The sequence below is a fragment of the Planococcus citri genome, chromosome 2, assembly GCF_950023065.1.
Source record: "Planococcus citri chromosome 2, ihPlaCitr1.1, whole genome shotgun sequence".
Lineage (NCBI taxonomy): Eukaryota > Metazoa > Arthropoda > Insecta > Hemiptera > Pseudococcidae > Planococcus > Planococcus citri.
In genome coordinates, this window is record NC_088678.1 from 66,355,683 (window position 1) to 66,377,798 (window position 22,116).

General features: G+C 36.5%; 3 protein-coding genes across 5 annotated transcripts; all 3 read left to right on the forward strand.

Moving 5' to 3' along the window:
- The first annotated feature begins 1,980 nt into the window (after window positions 1-1,980).
- Window positions 1,981-4,582, forward strand: LOC135837202 (sialin-like). Of its 2 annotated transcripts, XM_065352398.1 has the most exons (11): window positions 1,981-2,193; window positions 2,278-2,410; window positions 2,481-2,655; window positions 2,735-2,965; window positions 3,047-3,221; window positions 3,300-3,430; window positions 3,536-3,659; window positions 3,735-3,868; window positions 3,942-4,084; window positions 4,164-4,284; window positions 4,372-4,582. In XM_065352398.1, exons 2-11 carry the CDS (start codon window positions 2,340-2,342, stop codon window positions 4,546-4,548), a joined length of 1,482 nt encoding a protein of 493 aa, XP_065208470.1. In that variant the 5' UTR covers window positions 1,981-2,193; window positions 2,278-2,339; the 3' UTR covers window positions 4,549-4,582. The 2 variants fall into 2 exon arrangements, with proteins under 2 accessions (XP_065208470.1, XP_065208469.1); XM_065352397.1 differs by having other exon boundaries at window positions 1,981-2,410.
- Window positions 4,583-9,614: 5,032 nt separating this feature from the next.
- LOC135837201 (vesicular glutamate transporter 3-like) lies at window positions 9,615-14,592 on the forward strand. Its single transcript, XM_065352396.1, has 10 exons — window positions 9,615-9,864; window positions 9,955-10,129; window positions 12,209-12,439; window positions 12,528-12,702; window positions 12,947-13,077; window positions 13,149-13,272; window positions 13,359-13,492; window positions 13,567-13,709; window positions 13,817-13,937; window positions 14,019-14,592. The coding sequence occupies exons 1-10, from the start codon at window positions 9,788-9,790 to the stop codon at window positions 14,199-14,201; spliced, it is 1,494 nt and encodes a 497-aa protein (XP_065208468.1). The 5' UTR covers window positions 9,615-9,787; the 3' UTR covers window positions 14,202-14,592.
- Window positions 14,593-17,355: 2,763 nt separating this feature from the next.
- Window positions 17,356-21,973, forward strand: LOC135837203 (vesicular glutamate transporter 3-like). Of its 2 annotated transcripts, none has more exons than XM_065352399.1 (10): window positions 17,356-17,580; window positions 17,653-17,842; window positions 17,915-18,145; window positions 18,242-18,416; window positions 19,698-19,828; window positions 19,900-20,026; window positions 20,104-20,237; window positions 20,326-20,468; window positions 21,168-21,288; window positions 21,372-21,973. In XM_065352399.1, the coding sequence occupies exons 1-10, from the start codon at window positions 17,501-17,503 to the stop codon at window positions 21,552-21,554; spliced, it is 1,515 nt and encodes a 504-aa protein (XP_065208471.1). In that variant the 5' UTR covers window positions 17,356-17,500; the 3' UTR covers window positions 21,555-21,973. The 2 variants fall into 2 exon arrangements, with proteins under 2 accessions (XP_065208471.1, XP_065208472.1); XM_065352400.1 differs by having other exon boundaries at window positions 17,359-17,580; window positions 17,665-17,842.
- Window positions 21,974-22,116: the final 143 nt, after the last annotated feature.

Sequence of the window (22,116 nt, forward strand, 5' to 3'; positions counted from 1 at the left end):
AAATTCATCATTAAAAAGACCCAACTCTGAAGCTTGGAAAAGGTGAAAAGGGACAAAACCATTAAATTACATTTCAGCTGTCTATCTTAATTTCATCAAATTTTGATTTTTTTCGAGAAAATTTGAGCCAAATTTGAATTTTTGAAAATTCGCTGATAATTCAAAAACAAAATGCAGCTCTTAAAATTAGATCTGATGGTAATAATAACGAACGAACGCTCATCTGGATTTTTTTTGTTTGTTTGCTTGGTTCAAAAAAAATTCTGCTAACTGAGATGAGTATTTCTTTTGGTTTTTTTTTGGGGGGGGGAGAAGAAGGTAGCAACCATTTGTAAAAATTTTCCTAGCATTTGAAATGGGCAAACACGGTCTTAATGACAGCCTGACGGGTTGAAATGACAACTAATTTTTTTTGCAAGTTGAATACCTCGAAAAAATGGAAAAATTATTACAACCTTTTGCAATTCCTGAAGATGAGTCAGCTTTTACTACACAGAGGCTTCAAATTGCATCGAAAATGGTCGCAATCGGTCCAGGAAATCGATTTGGACATTATTTACTTTCAAATTTTCATACAGATATTTATACACTCTTTTTGCAAAAAATTCAGCAATATACTTGTAAATATTCCGATAAGCGATTTCCTTCATACCCGAAAATTCTCAACCAGATCGAAAAATCAACTTCAGCAGCTTGAAACTTAATCTTAATTGTGAGAAGCGAGTGACATGCTCTTTCAGTAAACCCCTAAAGGACCTCCGGATATGATTTAGGAATCAGCCCTTGGCTTGAATTCTGAAAATATTCACAGGAAAATTTTACCCACCACCTTCTCTTGCCCCTAATGTGGGAAAATAGTATTTTCACAAAAAATTATCTTATTCCTATTCATCACCATGTTGATCACAAATTTTGAAATATCTGCGGTGTACAAAGAAATTGTAAGTCAAGCTATAGAATTTCCATCAATTTTTTTGCACCGTGGTTCAGCCAAAAAGCTCAAAAGAAAATCTCAAACTGCCATCAACATGAAAGCATTGTAAACTAGATTTTTCGCCGAAAGGGTGGGGGGGGGGAGAAAATGTCCTGGATTTCGACGAAAATTTGCAAAAAAAGCTTTACCTTGAAAGGGAGGCTACACAGAAAGATTTTGAACTTCTTCGTCAATTTTTGCATTTTTTTCATCCTATCGTAAGTCCGTTACTGTTGAATGGAAAATTAATACGAAAATTAGGGGGAGGGGAGAACCATTCAAAAAAGGGCCTCAAGTCAGCTGATCATTTCCTGTACTTTTTTATCTGCTAAGAACAAACAAAAAAACCCTCAAAAAGTTGATTTTTCAAATTTTAGATACTGATTCACAGCTTCAAAAAATTTGAAAAAAATTCTATGGCCCGAGAGTTTAAATCTATCCTGCAGCGATAACAGATTTTGAGTCAAATAGCAGTTTGAAATTTTCTCTTAGACTTTTTGGTTAGAATACAGCACAGAAAAAATTGAAGAAAAAGTCCATAGATTGACCTCATGCAAGTTCTGAGTTTACAGCATAGAAAAAAAATTTTTATTCAACATTGTCGGTATCAGTAAAATTTTTTCGGCTCTAAATAAATTGTTTTTATCCGAGCTAAATCCGATTTGACTACCATAAGGAGGGGGGGGGGTGACCTTCCAGTTGACAAGTTGTAATGTTAGATATATTTTTTTCAATTCACGAAATTCCTTGGGATAGGTGTAGGTAGGTACCTAGATTACCTTGCAAGTATCAAAAACAAGATCAATGAAAAAACACAGATTTTTTGCAATCAGATAGTTCTTTTTTTTTTGTAAAAATATACCCAAAAAGTCATCATCAATTCATCACGTTAAACACACACAACATGACGTCACTTCTGATGCTCCCAATAGACATCTCATTATTCTTACCACTATCAAGTCATAATTAGGTACCTACACTAATGTGTTTTCTTTCATTCGGTCCGTTTCTTATCAAGTGAGAGAAGCTCGTGTTAATGAGCATCGAATACTCGTACGTTTAGGTGTCGTCGTTGGCAATTGGAAATAACCAACTCGAATTTTTATTTCATTTCTGTATCATTTTTATTCTTAACAAACCACGTATTGTAATACTCGTACGATAACACTTATCTTTCAAGTTCACAATACCTACATCTGAATTAAGTCGTAAAAAAACATGTAAATATAGGCTATAGTATTTTGTCTCATTAGATATAGGTGCTAACACTCGAGTGATAAAATGGGCTTTTCAAAACATTGCAGTGAAATGTGAAACTGAACATACGAGTACTTCGCAGAGTGCGATCGTTATGTAAATTTCCATCATGAAAAGCAAAGCGATCGACGATCAAAACGCATCTATTCCACTTCAGGAAGTTCATGGTGATGAAAAATGGTAAGCAAAATTACTCTAAACTTTCATGGCTTTACTTCTCAGCATGAAATTTTGATCTCCCCTTCCGCAGGCGAATAGAAACTGAAAAACCACCATTGGTCCCTTCCAAACGACTTCTAATAACCATATTATTATTCTTGTCGAATGCAAACCAGCTATGGATGAGATACAATGCAAATGTCGCCGTTATCGAAATGACATCCTCGAAAACAATTCTCGTCGATGGGAATCGTAATGTGACACAAGTTGGTACGAAAGCTGCTTTACACCGTAACATCGTCAGTATCAATAATGCATTTTTTTTTTTTTTTTTACCTGTCCTAGTTGGCAGAATTTCAATGGGATACTAAAACGGTTGGATTCGTTTTGAGCATCGTTCACTATGGATATTTATTATCGTTTTTGAGCGGATTTGTCATATCAAAGGTCGGAGGATCGACTGGTATGGCGGTATCGATGATGATCTCTGGTATTTTGACTGTTACTCAACCACTCGCTTTGAGCTGTAGTTTCTATTTATTTGTAGCATGTCGTTTCCTAATCGGAGTGGGTGAGGTAAAAAATGGTTCATTATTTTTGATAAAGCATGGTGTATGTAATTTATTAGTCTATTAACTTGGTGAATTTGCAATCAAGGGATTCGCTTATACTGGTCTTATCGAAGTTTCTTCACGTTGGATGCCAAAAAGTGAACGTGGAACTTTACTGTCCTGCAGCCTTAATGGTTTTTATGTCGGAGTAGCAACTATATATCCCTTTTGTGCATTTATAGTATCGATATGGGGATGGCCCATGGTGTTTTACGTCACAGGTTGTGAATATATACAATACACATTCTATTCAGGACTTTTTTGACCATAATATTATAATAAATTATACACATCTTCAGGTATCATAAGCTGGACCTTTTCATTAATTTGCTTAATTTTGATGCGAAATCATCCATCAGAAGATAAATGGATCTCCAAAAAGGAACTCGCATTCATACTGCGAGAAACCAACACACCCGGAACTAAAAAAGTAGGTAATAAATCTACATCGATGTATCATAAACAATAAACATGCACGAATTGAATTAGGATAGCATCTAATAAAAATATGTACTACCACAACCCTTTTACACAGGTTACAACTCATCCAGCCGAACTTGTATTCAAATCTATTCCAGTTCTGGTGCTCTACTTGACGAATTTTTTTAGTGGCTGGATCGTAAACACAGCAGTATCTTGTTTACCTTTGTATGTAAAAGGTTAGGATTCTCCAAAATTGAAAAAAAAAACACCTATTGTATTGATTGATTAGCCTGACGTTTTCTCAATTCCAGATTCCACAGGGAAAAATACCAAAGAAGTAGCGTTAATTTCTTCGCTTCCTAATTGTCTATGTATTCTCATTGCTGCATCCAGTGGTCCAATGATGGATTACTGGAAGGGTAGAAGCAAGATTGCACAAACTCAGGTAAAATAATTGAACATATCTAATGTTCGAAGCCACGATCGTCATAAAAACCTTTATTTTCAAATTTCAACAGATGCATAAAATAGTGATAGGCGTAGGGTTCACTGTCCAGTTGATTTCATTCCTTGTTCAGACATTTCTGGGCGACTTGACAACGACCATAATCATTTTCGTTGTGATCCGACTGTTCGAACCCTTTGTTTTGCTCACTCTGGGGTAAGTCAAATGAAACATTAATTTCTTCGATGAATTACATAATACCTATTATTTGTTTGATCTACTGGTGTTTTTCCAGACTGATCTCTATCAACATAGCACCAAATCACACAGGTCTTATCGCAGGTTATACTTCATTTTGGTATTCAATAGGTCCGATTGCAGCTCAAACTGTAGCAAGTTTTATGACCACCGACCAGGTAAGCTCCTGACAATAACATAAAATTCTCTGACAACACAGAACTAACTCATGTGATGATTTTGATCTATCGTATTCAATTTTCCAGACGATAAACGAATGGAATAACTATTTTTTGCTCACAGCTGGAATTGCGTTGCTGGGCACGATTCTGTTCACTTTATATGGGTCTAGTGAACCTCAGCCATGGTCAATATCACCCAATTTTGGAAAGCAATCGCATAAAAACGAGGCAGCAGAAACTTTAAACATCAACTTCGAATAGTTCTTATGATTTTTAAAATAAAATGACAGAAACATCCGATAAAAATTTCCTTTTTTCAATTTTTTTATTTGCAATGTCTCAGTATGGATAACTACTGCCAGGTTCTGATATCCTATCGAGTCACATCATTAAAAAAAATCGATTTAAAATCGTAGAAAGATAATGACATTTATCTTTAAAATTAAAATCGCAGCACGCTAATTTTTTCTTGCCCGTCAGATGCGTCACATGAATCATTCATGTAGTTTCTTTTCCAATGTTTACATCATTTCACACCTATTTTCGGTTTTTTCCACCTGAAAGAAAGTGGGGATGACCTGGGAAGCTGAAATTTGGATATGTTGATCACAATAAAGGATTTATTGGGACCATTTTATGCCCCTTCAAAAAAATGAATTCGTAATTTTAAAAATTTGACCCACCTCACTCCATGATGAGTCAACTCTGGGTCCCAAAATAATCCCATTCCCCAAGTTTTGACTCTATTTAATCTATTATTAGAACAGGTTTCAAGTCCCAAGTCATGAAATGCAAAATTATTAGAATCACGTCACTTTGAAGGATAGTATAGTGCCACCCCTTTTGGGACTAGTGGTTTGGTCGATAGCTCATATGATAGGTATTTGAGAGCAGATTAAATTATAACTGAGATCATTTTACTCAAAAGTTGATATTGTTGAAAATAATGTAAAAATTCGCGTATACATTGTAATCGTTTATTTACTACGTAATTACTCGTAATTCGTCGTATTATCGAGATACTTTGTATAGGTTACATTTCCGAGAAGTCAACAAACATCTCCGATGACTTTTAGATTTTTTCTATTCGAATTCTCCGCGTTTCTATTCGAGTTTTTACTACCGTTTTACGTTTTCCGTTCGCATTATGGCGATTTTATTTCGTTTTATTTTATTGTACATTTTGTATTAGTGTAAATATGTTCGAATACATTTTTTTATTTCGAATTGTGCACCGTATTTCAATAGGTTATGGGTACCAGACGCGCTAAACTGTGCCTATTCGAGATAAAACGCTAATCGTGATGTATTTTCGTTCGTAACGTTATCTAATTCGCATTCGAAGGTTCATGTGCGGTTGTATTATTCAAAAATTAGATCGCAGTCGTTAGCTGTTGATATCTAATCGCGCGTTATCATTCGACGTACAGATTGTGGATCGCAGTTGTGAGCTGTTGAAATCCATATTCGCCTAATTGTATCATGGATTATATCAAAGGTATAAAGCCTCTGTCGTGTTCCAGTGATTGGCCGTCATGGAAAGATAAAGTGCTCGACATACTCACTTTATTTAATGCCGTGGACATCGTCGAAGGTAAATCAACCTGCCCGGAAGAACCAAAAACGACCGATACCGCCGCCGACGCCGCCGAAAGACGTAAGTTGATTGCAACATGGCAAAAATCTTCTCACCAAGCGAAAATAATCATTTCACAAACCGTTTCCGAAGAGCTACACAGTCGCATCGCTGGTAGGCTATCCGCACGCGAAGCATGGTTAGTGCTTACGAAGGAATTCGATGACAAGGCAGAAGACCAAATATTCCGCGAATGCCTGAATTTCTTTGGTACTGAGTGGAATGATTACGAAGATGCGCCCTCTGTTGTTGCTCGAATCAAAAATCAACACCGTGAATTTCGAGCTAGTCTGGAAAATCGCAAAATCGAGACAGTTGATAAGCTGTTAGAAATTTTATTCGTTTCGAAAGTATTACACATTCTTCCGAGTCGTTTCGAAGCTTTTAAATCGAGCTACCTTCTTCTCAATGCTCAAGCTGATAAGTCACTAAGTAATTTGTCCGATTCGCTTATCATGCACGAGCGCAACGTCACACCAGTACATAGTTCAACGTCGCCATCGTCATCCGAAGCTATGTTCGCTAAATCTGGTCAGAAGAGTGGTTCGAATGTCGTCGCGAATACGTCTGGTGATCAATCCGTTCGAAATCATCAGAGAAACGCTCAAGTGTGTAAATACTGTTCTGGGAAAGGGCACTGGCTCAAAAAGTGCTCACAGTGGATCAACGACGGTAAACCACCCTTTCCTGCTCGAGCTAACGATACTTCAGGTTGTTCGCCTCAAGTCAACGTTTCTGGTTGTTCGCCAAAACTCAACGATATCGATTCAGAACCTAAAAGCGCTCTACTCGCCGATTGTGAGCAACTGAATCTGGTTACGTCGTCGTCGGATCAATCTTGGTGGATTGATAATGGTGCAACGAAGCACATTACGTCGAATCGAGAATGGTTTCATACGTACAAAACATTTTCGAAACCGAATTACGTCAAAGCTGCTGGCAGTCGCGTCACAGCAGTTGGTCATGGATCGATCGAAGTTGCTAGCTTCGTAAATGGTCAACTTGTCAAGTTCGATTTGACTGATGTATGGCACGTTCCTGGTATTTCGAAGAATTTGTTCTCAGTCGTCGCGGCTCACGATAAAAAGCCAGAGAGCAGATTTTATTCGAATCCTACATTCTGCAAATTTGAGGCAGATGATCGCGTCATGTTCACCGGTACGAGATCGAAAAATGGTTCTCTTTTCAAAGCGTCGTTCGAGACCATTTTGCCAGAACCGCAGGTGAATGCTGTTGAGAGCAGCGAAATCGTGCAACTTTATCACGAACGATGGGGCCATGTAGATAAAAATCATGTTCGAGCTAAACTTGCAGAATTGGGCCTGAAGAAACGATCGCAGGAAACTAAAACCAATTCGAGCAATCCCTGTCAGTTCGATAAAGTTCATCGCGAAACGTTCGAAAAACGTTCTTCGACCAGAGCAGTTGGTGAGCTGCTATCTGGTGATGTTTGCGGGCCATTTGATTGCTCCTTCGGTGGTCGCAAATATCTCATCGTTATCAAAGATGATTATTCGAATTATCATCATACGTTCGTTGAGAAGGAGAAAACCGCCCCAGTAGTATCTCGTTGCGTTCGAGAGGTACTATTCAAAGCACGCGCCCTTGGTCGTCGAGTGTTAGAATTCCAGTCTAGCAGCCAAGGTGAGTTCGATAACAAAGCGGTACGTTCAGTATTACGAGAGTTCGATGTTCGTCAACGTTTTACGCCACACGCAGCTGTTGAACGCGGTAGCAGTGCAATTGTCGAGTTGGCGCGAACGTTGAAATATTCGAATCCAGAGATTACGTATCCGATCGAAATCTGGGCTGAACTTGTTACCACTGCTACGTATTTGCTAAATCGAGTAGGCAAATCATCGATCGACGGTTCGACTCCTTACGAGATGTGGTTTGGTATACCACCACGAATAAAACATCTTCGAATTGTTAGTTCGAAATGTTACGCTAACGTTACGATCCAGTCACGTCAAAATCTGGATAAAAAGGTTCTCGAAGGTTACCTCGTTGGATACGATGGTGATGAGCAGTATCGAGTTTACGTTCCAGAGAAACGTGACATTGTTATTTCGAAAGATGTCACTTTCTACGAGAAACTTCGAGATTGCGACCAACGAGTTACCATTCCGATCACTCGAGATTTGTTAGATCCGATTGATAACGATACCGATACCGAAATAAGCGATGAGAAGAAAAGTTCACCTTCTACGTCGAAGTCATCGCTTGTTACGCCGAAATCTTCGACCAAATCGACTCCGAAAAGTTCGCCGAAATTGACGCCGAAAAGCTCGCTGAAATCATCGAATAGTTCTTTGCTCGAGAATGACGAATTCGATGATGCTAACGATATTATCAATGACGATCTAGAAGAAACCGAGCTTCTGTCTAGATGGAGAAACTTACGCGATAAAAATCGTTCGAAATCTCAAGACGTCAATGATCACGCTAATTGCGTTGAGATTGAGATTTTCACGGCTGAAATAGAAGCTTCAACGAAATCGTACGCGGAAGCTGTTCGAAGCCAACCTCGTTCCAATTCAAAAGACCCTATGGACACCGCGATCCGTTCCATAGCCGCTAACGACGCGCCGGATTTGCGTTCAAGATCTCCGGGAAAGCAATCAGACATCGATAAGTCTGATATTTCGATTCAATCATCGATCAGCAGCAAACGAGCTGCTGTTACGTCGCCAGAGACACGTCGATATCTCTCTGGAAAATCCTACCACCGAAAACGTCAGCTGTCTACATTACGTATTCGCAGACAGCTCTAGTGTTCCAGCTCGCCGGATGTTTGAGTTCGATTCACTCAACATCTGGTGTACCTATTCGAATATGCTGACGCGGCGATTTGTGGATCCAGGTAGCTGATCGAGTTACTTATCCGAGTTCATCGCCGCTATTGAAGCATCTTTAACATCGACCGAATTCGAGGATACATGATCAACGTTTTTCATGTTCGTACTGAGCAGTTTTTTTTATTTTTTGCTCGATAATTCTCGAATTAGGGAAAGTGTTGAAAATAATGTAAAAATTCGCGTATACATTGTAATCGTTTATTTACTACGTAATTACTCGTAATTCGTCGTATTATCGAGATACTTTGTATAGGTTACATTTCCGAGAAGTCAACAAACATCTCCGATGACTTTTAGATTTTTTCTATTCGAATTCTCCGCGTTTCTATTCGAGTTTTTACTACCGTTTTACGTTTTCCGTTCGCATTATGGCGATTTTATTTCGTTTTATTTTATTGTACATTTTGTATTAGTGTAAATATGTTTGAATACATTTTTTATTTCGAATTGTGCACCGTATTTCAATAGATATTTCAGAAGGGCTAAAAACTGATTGAAGGTAGTCTAGCTCCAGGGGTTGGGGTGGGGATTTTAGTATGTTGTTCACTATTCCACCCTAGACAATATTCACCAAAAAAACCTCTGGTCGCAATTATGTCTGGGTTCGCCCATTTCTTTTTTGGGACAATCGAGCTAAATACATGTGCTGGTGCAAAAAACTTTTGACTTCAACTAAAACTAAAAGAAGCTGGGATGATATTTTTCGATAGTCTGATAAAACCGGCGAAGCGAAGTCCGAGAAGTGACTCGTCTGATTAAAAAGAGCCAATTTTTCCGTGTTTAGAGATAGATGTTACGCATCCGGTGCGCAAATAAAAAACGCGCACTCGAGTATTTAGCGCGTTAGACCAGGCACAAAAAACACAATCTAAATAGGCTCTAGAATTTCATACTTTTTCAACACGCAAATAATAAAATAGTTGGATCCAAGCCACAGTAAAATGTGACATTGAAAACTCGACATAGTACGTGGTGTCTGCTTGCACAATTAACGTAAGTTCTCATCATGAAAACTGAATCGACTAGTAATCAAACCGTATTTACTCCTATTTCGCTTCAGAAAGATCAAGATGACAAACAAAGGTAAGCATTGTCTTGATAACTTTATTGGACCTAACATATTTTGTAATATTTCAACATAAAATCTTTTATAAATCAAACCTATATCTTTAGATTTGAAATGCAAGAAGAAAAGCCTTCCTTATTTCTCTCAAAACGATTTTTAATAACCATATTATTTTCTCTATCGAATGTGAACATAATCTTCATGAGATATAACATCAATGTTGCTGTTATCGAAATGACATCCTCAAAAACAAATCTCGTTGATGGGAATAATGTGACACAGGTTGGTATGAGTTCTACAGAATCGGGGACAAAACTAAGACGGGACCTACCCCCCCCCCCTTCACAAGTCGGCAAATTTCAACTTTTAGATATAATAAAGAAGCTATTTTGCCGACTTCATAATAAATAATTTACTTCTTGATTTATGAATTTTTGAAAAATTCGGACCTCGTTTCACTCAGGCTTGTTAGTTTTTCCTTTTCGAAATAAAACTTTCTTAAAATCTATTACCTATTCACACACACGAAATGCTGAAATCAATAAATAAACTGTTCACATAGGGGTCATTCCACGTGAATTTGACCAAGAACTGGCGAGGGGAGATCGGTGATTTTTTTTGAAATTTTTTCTGTACGAAGACCTTCCGAAAGGATGACCAATGGCGTAAATCGCAGCCCTCTACCCCTTTTTTAAAGGCTGCTAGGGGGGGTCAAAGTCTTCATGAACTTATTTCAGCAAAGGATTACTCGATAAACGCGATACCTACAAAAATAGAACTTTTTCCAATAGTTAGGGGTTTTAAAAGACTTTTTGGTGATATCATAATAATTAGTCTTGCCACCTTTTTTCGTACGAAAAATTAGCTCGAAAAGTTTTAAAACGTAGGTTTCATATCGTTCCGATTCTCAAAAATTCGGAAATAAATATATTATAAATAGGTAACTTTTCATGCAGAACAGGCATTATTTCGTAAAGTCGATTAAAAAATTGAATGTTTTCGAAAAAATGCGATTTTTTAAATTTAAAACATGAAAAAAAGTTTTGATTGGTGAAGTTGATCCATTTGACCCCTACTTTAAAGTTGAAAAAACCCTTTGCACTCGATGAAATAAACTCATCATAACAAAAAATCAAAATTCGAAAAAATTCAATTTTCAATTCCAAACATCAAAAAAAGTATTCAGTTGTCTTATTTTGACCTCTTTCTGACGTATTTCATGAAAAATCTGATAAAAAGTACACTCTTAGCAAAAAATTAAAATTCGTTTATTTTTTGAATGTTTTCGAATATTAATTTTTTTGTGATGAGTTCATTTCATCGAGTTAAAGGGTTTCTTCAACTTTGTGAACGGATACGTAAAAATAGAGGTCAAATAGGTCAATTTCACCAATCAGAACTTTTTCTCATGTTTAAAATCAAAAAATAACATTTTTTCACACTTTCAATTTTTTAAAATGAATTTTACGAAATAACGCCATCCCAATTTTTGTAATGAGTTGTCCAGCATGAAGAGTTGTCCATAATGCATTTTTTTCAGAATTTTCGAGAGTCGGAAGGATATGAAAATTACGTATTGAAACTTTCCGAGCTAATTTTTGTACAAAAAAAGTAGCAACACTGATTTTTATGATATCACCAAAAAGCCTTTAAAACCCCCTAACTTTTGGAAAAAGTTCAATTTTGGTAGGTATCGCGATTATCGAGTGATCCGCTGCTGAAATGGATGATCTTTCAAGCTCACTGAAAACGTTGAAACTCCCTAGTAGCCTGTAAAAAGGGACTAGAGATCTACGATTTGCGCCATTGGTCATCCCTTCGGAAGGTCATTCCACAGGAAAAGTTTCAAGAAAATCGCAGACCCCCTTACCACTTCTTTGTCGAATTGACGTGGAGTGACCCATAGGTAAAAAATAAACTTTCTTTCATCTCTCGAAACTCAATTTTTTGATAGCTTTCGCCCACACTTTGGTCGGGCCTGTTTGCATTTTATTCCCACTTCTGAATAATCATTCAAATTCTAAAAATTTTTAAACCAAAAAATCAAACTCTTCGTATAAAAAACATTGTGTTTTTACCTATCAAAATATGAATTTAAAAAAAAATTGAATGTTCGAGGCTTCCAAAAATTGAACAGGAAAAACGAATTTTTTTCATGTAGGTACCTTTGAGTCATGATACGCTATAAAGAACAGCTACCTACCTATACCTAATGCCAACTGGCAGAATTGTTTTCCTCATATCAGTCGACACATTTTAGTTTGCACCCATCCCTACTCACTCCCCCCCCCCAAATTATTAGTTTTGTCTATGCTAGGATGGCAATACGAGTACCTCCAGTAATACATCATTTTTGTTTAGTCGGCGGAATTTCTATGGGATACTAAAACAACTGGCTTAGTTTTGAGCATCCTTTACTATGGTAATTTACTATCGTTCTTGAGCGGATTCGTCATACCTAAAGTCGGAGGATCGACGACTGTGGCAATATCGATGTTGATTGCTGGTATCATAACATTTCTTCAACCAATCGCATTGCGCTTAAATTTCTATGCGTTTTTATTCTGTCGTTTCACGATTGGAATTTTAGATGTAAGTGCGCTTTGGCTGCAGTACCATATTGCTAACAGTTCAATGATATGGTAATTGACCACTGAACAAGTGAAATTTACAACAACAGGGCTTTGCCTGCGCCGGTCTTACTGAGGTGTGTTCTTATTGGATGCCGAAAAGTGAGAGAAGAACTCTGATGTCGATCTCCTTTAATGGTTGTTACATTGGAATAGCAGTAGTATATCCAATTTGCGGACTTCTGATATCGGTATGTGGATGGCCCATGGTGTTCTACGTTACAGGTAGTAATGCATTTTTGAAAATAAAATTATATCCCAGGAGAAAATGATTGGACCTGATCATATTAGATCTTATCATCAGATTTGGCCTAATCAGTGTAAATGATTTCATCTGTTCGGAAAAGCATTCAGACACACTCGTATCTGCTTCGTATGGCCACTTTCCTGATCTGATCAGACCTGATCCTTTCTCCTGGGATGCTTTTAAAAAATCTCAACTGGCTTCCTTCTTGAACAACATCTGTAGGTCTCACAAGCTTGCTGTTTTCATTGCTTTGCCTCATTCTGATCCGAAATCATCCATCAGAAGATAAATGGATTTCCAGAAAGGAACTATCATTCATCCTACAAGACATTAACACAACAAGTACAAAAACGGTAATTAATTGAATTTGCTTCAGGCATAAAAACAAAACATTTCAAATATACAGTCAATATTCTTTCGTTAGGTCACGACTTATCCTTACAAGCGAATATTTACATCTGCCCCAATTTGGATGCTTTTTATGGCAAACTTTTTTTGCAAATGGGTTATCACTACAGTCTTGTCTAGCCTACCCTTGTTCATAAAAGGTTAAGTACATCACCTCACCTATTCAATACGAGTAGGAATTTTATGTACATAGACCTATTAATTAAACGAGTTTTATCGATTGCAGACTCCACAGAGAAAAATACAGAAGAAGTGGCGATCATTTCTTCGCTTCCTGGCACTCTTGGTATTTTAGCACCTGCATTATGTGGCCCACTAATGGATTACTGGAAAAATAACAGCAGTATAGGCCTAACTCAGGTAAAATGATTGAATATACTGCTCCAAAGTCTAAACAATAATCTTTTTTTCTATTTTTAATCCTGGGTTCATAGATGCATAAAATAATAATAGGTGCCGCATTTACCTGTCAGATGATTTTATTTGTAGCTCAGACATTCATTCAAGACCTGATAATAACGATCATAATTTTCGTTATGATTCAATTATTTTTGCCATTCATTTCCCTCGTTCTAGAGTAAGTTGAACAGCAGCAAACCATTTGAGTGAATGCTCCATCATGTATGAGAGTAGATACAGAATATTCGTTTTCTTTTCAATACCTATGTCCGCGGTATTTTACAGGCTAATCTCAATAAATATAGCACCAAATCATACTGGTCTAGTCGCGGGTTTTACAGCATTCTGGTACGCATTAAGTCCGATTGTATCACAAACGTTGGCAAGTTTTATGACCAGCAACCGCGTAAGCTTCTCGAGACAGATTGTATTCTATATAGCACAGAGCTAACATACTGATTTAACCTCATTTTAATTAATGTTCCAGAAAATAGACGAATGGAATAATTATTTTTTAGTAACGGCTGGAGTTCTATTGCTTGGAACAATTCTATTCACATTGTACGGGTCTAGCGAACCTCAATCGTGGTCAATGTCACCCAATTATGAAGCAAAAAAATCAAACTTGTCCGATAAAAACGAAATAGAAGGAGAAGCTCTGAACCTGTGACTTCAATTCAATACTCACACACGAAAAAAATTTCAATTAGGACAAGCTGTTTTTCAATAAGCGGCTAACTGACGATCCTGATTGGAAATTAGCACTAATCGGAAAATCATGTCCCAGTATTTTTGATTACCTAGCCATTGAAAAACCAAACCTTTATTAATTATACGAGTTATTGACCGATAACAGCCTACACAAATATTCCTTCTTCACGTTGCACATGTAAAATTGCATCCTACTGTTTCTGTCCGATGAACATTTATCAGATAGAGAAATATGTGTTAACCAAACGTAAACTGCTTATAGGTACTTAGTATAGGTAATTAGGTATAGGTACCTATGTTGTTTAATGTTGTTATTCGTAAAAATAAACTACTCCATTCGGTTATAGTTATTTTCGTATCGTCATATTTTTTTGGTCAACGTCTCTCTTCAAACCAACTCATTCTAAAATGGTAGCAGTGGCGTTCAGTGATCATTATTAAAATATGTAATTCAATAGTGTCCTGTGTTAGTAAGAATGTAGGTACCTACATACCCATAAAAAATGTCTTTGGTGAAGCCGCAAAGCTCACAGCAGAATCGAAAAATTTATATGCTATCAACGAAGAATTTGAATTTGAATGTTATTTATTTTAAAAACTTGCTAAATATCTTGAAAATGTAAAAAAAAATATCATAAGGTAATTTCGAAAAATATTGCACGATTTTTCGTGAAAATGTGAACTATGGCTTGTTTATTCTAAAATAAATTCCAATTCAAAGGCGTCGATTCCAAGACTCTGATTTCGAGGACTTTAAAATAGTGATAGGCGTAGGATTCACTGCTCAGTTGATTTCATTCCTCGTTCAGACATTTCTTGGAGACCTGACAACGACCATAATCAATTTCGTTATGATTCGACTATTTGAACCCTTTGTCTTGCTCAGTTGCTCACCCTGGGGTGAGTCGAATAAAACGTAGATAAAATTTCTTCAAAATGCATTATATTTGTTTGATCTATGTATTTGGTCTTTTTTCAGACTGATCGCTATCAACATAGCACCAAATCACACTGGTCTTATCGCGGGTTATACGTCATTTTGGCATTCAATAGGTCCAATTGCAGCTCAAACTGTAGCAAGTTTTATGACCACTGACCAAGTAAGCTTCTGACAATGAAATTGGATAAGATTCTCCAACACAGAGATAACTCATGATGTGATGATTTTGATCAATCGTATTCAATTTTCCAGACAATAAACGAATGGAATAACTATTTTCTACTAACAGCTGGAATTGCGTTCCTGGGCACGATTCTGTTCACTTTATATGGGTCTAGTGAACCTCAGCCATGGTCAATATCACCCAGTTTTGAAAAACAGTCGAATTTATCGCATAAGAACAAGGCAGCGGAAACTCTAACGAGCAACTTCGTATAGTTCCTGTGTTTTTTTGAATAAAATAACGGAAACTTCCGATGAAATTATTTTTTTTTCAATTTTTCATTTACATGCCTCAGTATGGATAACCACTTGGCAGGTTTCGACATCCTATTAATTCACATAGTCTGGCATATGGCAATAGGAATAACTCCACCCCCCCCCCCCCGATCGACTGAAACTACTGTTTTCTCAAAGAGGACATCCCAAGGAACAGTTTAAAGCAAACCTGTCAGAAAAAAGTTGGCCTTACTGATAACATGGCGACCATTTGACTGACAGGGTCAACTGAAATTGCAGATTTTGCTTTCCAACGTAGGACTCACAAAAAATTTATTAAACCTTATAAAGGTAGATCAAAAGAGCAGGAAAAAGTGTATCATTTGACAAAATTTCAAGTGCTTAAGTGTATGTTTTGATTTTTGGTGAATTATTGATAATCAAATTTATGCCCAAAAAAAAAGAAAGAAAAAAGTAAAAATTTTACTAAATTGACCTAGAAAACTGAGATTTGGGATATAGCCCATTTTCAAGCTGCCAAATCGATTAGAAATGGCTTCAACCCATTTTGAACAGTTCTGCTGGAGCCTCCAGCAGATTTTTGAAGCTTGAAATTTCCACAAAATTTTATCAAATGAAGTTGGAAATTCGAAATTTACGCTGAACTCTAATTTAAACATGTTATTAAGTCGACTGTTGATGGGTTTGAGTCGTAGGAGGCTCCAAGTGACTTGAAATCTACTTCTAGTCGACTTCACAGCGTATTGAAATTATTTTACAGAATGAATTTCGGATTTCCAAACGCAGTTGATGAAATTTTGTGGATATTTCAATTTTCAAAAATCTACTGGAGGCTCCAAAATGACTCGACTCACCAGCAGTCGATCTAACAGCGTGTTCAAGTTTGAGTTCAGCGTGAATTTCGAATTTCCAACTTCATTTGATAAAATTTTGTAAAAAATTCAGGTTTCAAGAGTCTTCTGGAGGCTCCAGAACTGTTCCAAACGGTTTGAAGCTATTTCCAATCGATTCGGCAGCTTGAAAATAGGGTATATTCCAATTTTCAGTTTTCTAGGTCAATTTAGTAAAATTCCAACATTTTTCTCTTTTTTTTGGCATAAATTCGATTTTCAAAAATTCGCCAAAAATCGAAAAATGCACTATAGTACTTGAAATTTTGGCTGGTGATGAATGTTTGCATACTCTTTAAATCTAGCTGCGTTCGGTTCCAAAAACGTTGTGCGAGTCCTATGCTGGAAAGCAAAATCTGCGAGTTCGTTTGACCAGTGAATAAAAATACCCACAATTTTGTAAGTAGGGCCAATTTTTTTGTGGGTAGTTTGCTTCAGAATTTCCCTTCTCTAAGAATAAGAAAAATACAGTCTCAGAAGATCAGAGTGGGGGGAGGGGATGCCATTATTCCTATTGTCATATGCCGTACTAACATAATTAAAAAAACTATTTGAAAAACTCATCATTGTTTTGTTTCGAAATAAGCTTTTTTGAAGCCTCAGTTTTTCGGGACAGCTCGCAGTTCTGCTACAGTATGAAATTTTGGGCATGAGATTCAGGTCGGAATGATTATAATCTCATCTGCTAAGCCATTCTCAAACATAGGTACCTGTGGATTCCCTGCAATATATTTCTTTTTTGCATGACTTTTTCACAAACTTCACATAGAAAGATGATAACTGCACTTATCTTTCTGATTAATGCCTAATTAAAAATTAGACCATGCACAAAAACCCAATCTAAACAAGCTTGGATTAGAATTTCATACTTTTTCAACACGCAAATGATAAAATACTCAGTCAGATCGAATTGTGCATAATAAGCCATAGGTATGCAGTGTTAATAGCTTGTGTAATCGAATCCTCATCATGAAAACGGCAACGACCATCAGTAACCAGAACACATTTACTCGTATTTCGCATCAAGAAGATCAAGATGACGAAAAACAGTAAGTATCGTCTTGAAAAAGTTTGAACATAACACTGAAAAGTCACTCTTTTCTACTCTTTATAAATCAAAGCTATGGTTGTAGGTTTGAAATGCAAGAAGAAAAGCCTTCCTTATTTCCCTCAAAACGACTTTTAATAACCATACTATTTTCTCTATCGAATGTAAACCTAGTATTCATGAGATACAACATCAATGTTGCTGTTATCGAAATGACATCCTCGAAAACTTACGTCATTGATGGAAATCTTAATGTGGCACAGGTTGGAATGAGTTCTACGTACCTGCTCGTACTAGGATGACAATACTATCAGTAATGCATCATTTTTATTTAGCCAGAGGAATTTCTATGGGATACTAAAACGACTGGATTAGTTTTGAGCCTCCTTTTCTATGGTAATTTACTATCGTTTCTGAGTGGATTCGTTATATCCAAAGTCGGAGGATCGAAAATGGCTGCAATATCGATGATCATCTCTGGTATCTTGACATTTCTTCTACCAATTGTATTGCGTTATAATTTCTATGCGTTTTTATTCTGCCGTTTCCTGACTGGAATTTTAGAAGTAAGCTGCGATTCGGGTGCAATATTGATAACATATGTAATAAGAGTTCAATTACAATTGTCCACCACCGAATGAATGAAATTATTCCTACAACAGGGTTTCGCCGGCGCTGGTCTTACTGAGGCATGTTCTCACTGGATGCCAAAAAGTGAAAGAGGAACTCTGATGTCGATCTATTTCAATGGTTTTTACGTTGGAACAGCAGCTATATATCCACTTTGCGGACTTCTGATATCGGTATCGGGATGGCCTATGGTGTTTTACTTTACAGGTAGGCAGTAATGTATATTTTGAAATGGAAATTACACAGGTGGACCTTTACAGTCCGTACGGCAGAAAACGCTCCAGAAATGTAATTTGGCTGGAGTTTTTGGGGCGCAGAAAATTAGGTGGGCTACTAGTATATGTACAGTATGATACGAAAGTAGTGCCCGGTGGTTTTCATTTCAAAGTGAAAAAAGATAGAGAGATGAATGAAGCAGCATTGAGTAGGAAAAAATAAGGGCTTTCAAAAGCAACCTTGAAAATTTTAGGCCTCATGCACAGGGCGTCTACAAATTGAAAAACCAGTTTGGTCAAAAAATTCAAACTGGTTTTTATTGGTGCAATGTATTCTGCACACTAAGGCGACAAAATAAACGTGATGCGAATTTTTTGAAACTGGTTCATTTATTTGCAAACGGTTGAACAAAACCACCCAAAGATTGAAAGTAAAGAAAAAAACTTAAATCAAAAATTGTGGGACATGAAAAATTACACAATTCGATTCAATCAGATTTTGAAACCGGTTCATTGATTTGCATTTAGCAGCCAGTTTTTGACCATCACCTACAAATTGAAGATAGAGAAAAAAGCTTGAATCAAAAATTACAGAGCGTAAGAAATTGAACCAGTTTTGCTGATTGGATTTTTAAACGGGTTCATTAATTTGCAGCCAGTCATCAAAAATTACCCAAAAATTGTAGATAGTGAAAAACGCTTGAAACAAAAGTTGTAGAGTGTGAAAAATACCAATTCTTTGTAATTAAATTTTTGAAACCGGTTCATCGAAGAAATTTACACTGGAAATTGCAGTTTTTTCACTAATGTAAATTCACTGCTGAAAAGTCTAGAAATTTCAAAGCACAATCATTCAAGAAATCATCAAAGAAATACGAAAAAAATCGATTATGCAGAATCGATTATTTTTTGGCCGAATTGTTTGAAAACGATTTTTTCAAAAAATCGTAGTTTTTTTTGAATAATTGACACCACTACTGCGCATGGGCCTGAAATTTTCAAGCTTGCTTTTGAAAGCCCTTATTTTCCTTTACTCAACGCCGCTTCATTCATCTCTCTAGCTCTTTCCACTTGGAAATAAAAGCCACCGGGCGCTACTTTTTGTGTCATGCTGTATAGGTACCTATATGATTTCATCTATTCAGAAAAGCATTAGGATATAATCAAATCTGCTTAGATAAAGTCACTTTCCTGGTCTGCTAAGACCTGATCCTTTCTCCTGGGATGCTTTTAAAAAATCTCAACTGACTTCCTTCTTGAACAACATCTGTAGGTTTAACAAGCTTGCTGTTTTCATTGCTTTGCCTCATTCTGATCCGAAATCATCCATCAGAAGACAAATGGATTTCCAGAAAGGAACTATCATTCATCCTTCAAGACATTAACACAACAAGTATAAAAATGGTAATTAATTGAATTTGCTTCAGGCATAAAAACAAAACATTTCAAATATACAGCCAATATGCTTTCATTAGGTCACGACTTATTCAACTTACAAACGCATACTAACATCTATCCCAATTTGGATGCTCTTCATAGTGAACTTTCTTTGTGGATGGGTTGATACTACAGTGTTGTCTAGCTTAGCCTTGTTTATAAAAGGTTACCTACATCTTTACTATATCAATTCTTGAAATATGAAATTGGTCAATTAATTAAACGAGTTTCATCGATCACAGACTCTACAGGGAAAAGTACTGAAGAAGTGGCGATCCTTTCTTCGGTTCCTGGTGCTCTTGGTATCTTGGCATCTGCATCGGGTGGCCCACTGATGGATTACTGGAAAAATAACAGCAGTATAGCCCTAACTCGGGTAAAACGATTGAATATAAATACCTATACCACTTCAAAAGTCAAAACTATAATTATTTTCATTTTATTTTTAAATCCTGTCTTCGCAGATGCACAAAATAATATTAGGTACTGCATTCATCAGTCAGATGTTTTTATTTATGACTCAGACATTCATTCAAGACCTGATAATGACAATCATAATTTTCGTTGCGATTCGATTATTCTTGCCATACATTTTAATCGTTATGCAGTAAGTTGAGCAGAAGCAAACCATTTTGTATTTGGTGATTCATGCATCATAATACAGTGGCGTCGCGATAAGTGAAAATTCAAGCGAAGAAAATTGTTGTTTCACTTATCGAGTTTCTCACATACAAAGGTTCCAGTTGGAGAGTTTTTTTTTTTTTTGGTTAATTTTCACTTATCGAAGTTCGGATAAAAAAACAAAAAACATGAATTGAACAAGAAAATTTTCCGATTTTCATTGATCATTTTCGAATTTAGTTCGATCAGCCAGTCTTTAAACAGCTCACAGGTCATCCTTTGCCTTCTTGTTCGACACATAATCCATTGGAAACGATTCAACTTTAGCAGAACAACGAGGCTCTCTTTCACTTAGAGGCTGAACGAGTCAGTACCTCTCAATTAAAGAGGTATTTTCACTTATAGAGGTAAAACGCAGACAACATTTCACTTGTAGAGGTAAACGCGCGATAATTTTGGGATAAATCCTAGTTTCAGTTAACGAAGTAGTCTTTTTTCACTTATTCAGGTTGATTTACACGTAAAATTGGTCCAAGGTGAAGGGAAGGAGGTTTTTATATCACTTATTGAGTTTTTTCACATATCGAGGTTTCACTCATCGCGACGCCACTGTAATATGTACCTACCTACATATGAGAGTAGATGAGATATATTTTCTTATCTACAAGTTCTCGGTATTTTACAGACTAATCTCAATTAATATAGCACCAAACCATACTGGTCTTGTTGCGGGTTATACATCATTGTGGTACGCATTAGGTATGATTGCATCACAAACGGTAGCAAGTTTTATGACCAGCAAACATGTAAGCTTCTCGGGACAGATTGCATTTTCTAGCACAGGGCTAACATAGTCGTTCATTTTACCTCATTTTACTTAATCTTCCAGAAAATAGACGAATGGAATAACTATTTTCTACTAACGGCTGGAATTCTATTGCTTGGCACAATTCTATTCACATTGTACGGGTCTAGCGAACCTCAATCATGGTCAATGTCACCCCATTTTGAAGGAAAAAAATCAAACTTGTCCGATAAAAAGGAAACAGAAGGAGAAGCTTTGAACCAATAACTTCAATTAAATACTCACACCCGGATAAATTATCGATTGGGACCCGTTTTTCAATCAGTGGACAACTGACGATCCTGATTGGCAATTAGCACTATAATCGGAAATTCATGTCCTCTACTTTTGATTAAGTATCTAGCAATTGAAAAACCGGCCCTTAATTAACTACAAACCGTTCCAAAACTCGAATTATTGACCAATAGTAGCCGACACAAACATTCCCTCTTCATTTTTCACATGTAAAATTGCATAAATACTGTTTCATAACGGCCAATGAATACATAAATATTAAATTTATTAGGAAGAGAAATATGTGTAATGTTGTTACTCGTAAAAATAAACAGGACTAAAACAGAGAATTTTTTCAGAAGTTCAACTCGTTGACATCGTGGTTATATTTAAATTATAAGTTTTTAAATCGATTTTTTTACGTTTTTGAAAGTGGCAAAGTGGCAACACTAATTTTAACAAAATTATATACCACGTACAACCGGAGCAATTTGCCAACTAAAATTTTTCATTTTCGGAAATTTTGGAGAAATTTGAAGCCCCACAGCTCCGCCAA

Excerpts from the sequence above, each read along its gene's own strand:
- LOC135837202 (XM_065352397.1), top strand. The coding sequence starts at position 2,340 with ATGAAAAGCAAAGCGATCGACGATCAAAACGCATCTATTCCACTTCAG. Across the intron at positions 2,966-3,046 it reads TCCTAATCGGAGTGGGTGAG|GGATTCGCTTATACTGGTCT; the intron begins GTAAAAAATGGT and ends TTTGCAATCAAG. Across the intron at positions 3,222-3,299 it reads CATGGTGTTTTACGTCACAG|GTATCATAAGCTGGACCTTT; the intron begins GTTGTGAATATA and ends ACACATCTTCAG.
- LOC135837201 (XM_065352396.1), top strand. The coding sequence starts at position 9,788 with ATGAAAACTGAATCGACTAGTAATCAAACCGTATTTACTCCTATTTCG. Across the intron at positions 13,493-13,566 it reads GCAGTATAGGCCTAACTCAG|ATGCATAAAATAATAATAGG; the intron begins GTAAAATGATTG and ends CTGGGTTCATAG. Across the intron at positions 13,938-14,018 it reads GTTTTATGACCAGCAACCGC|AAAATAGACGAATGGAATAA; the intron begins GTAAGCTTCTCG and ends TTAATGTTCCAG.
- LOC135837203 (XM_065352399.1), top strand. The coding sequence starts at position 17,501 with ATGAAAACGGCAACGACCATCAGTAACCAGAACACATTTACTCGTATT. Across the intron at positions 20,027-20,103 it reads CTTAGCCTTGTTTATAAAAG|ACTCTACAGGGAAAAGTACT; the intron begins GTTACCTACATC and ends CATCGATCACAG. Across the intron at positions 20,469-21,167 it reads TACATTTTAATCGTTATGCA|ACTAATCTCAATTAATATAG; the intron begins GTAAGTTGAGCA and ends GGTATTTTACAG.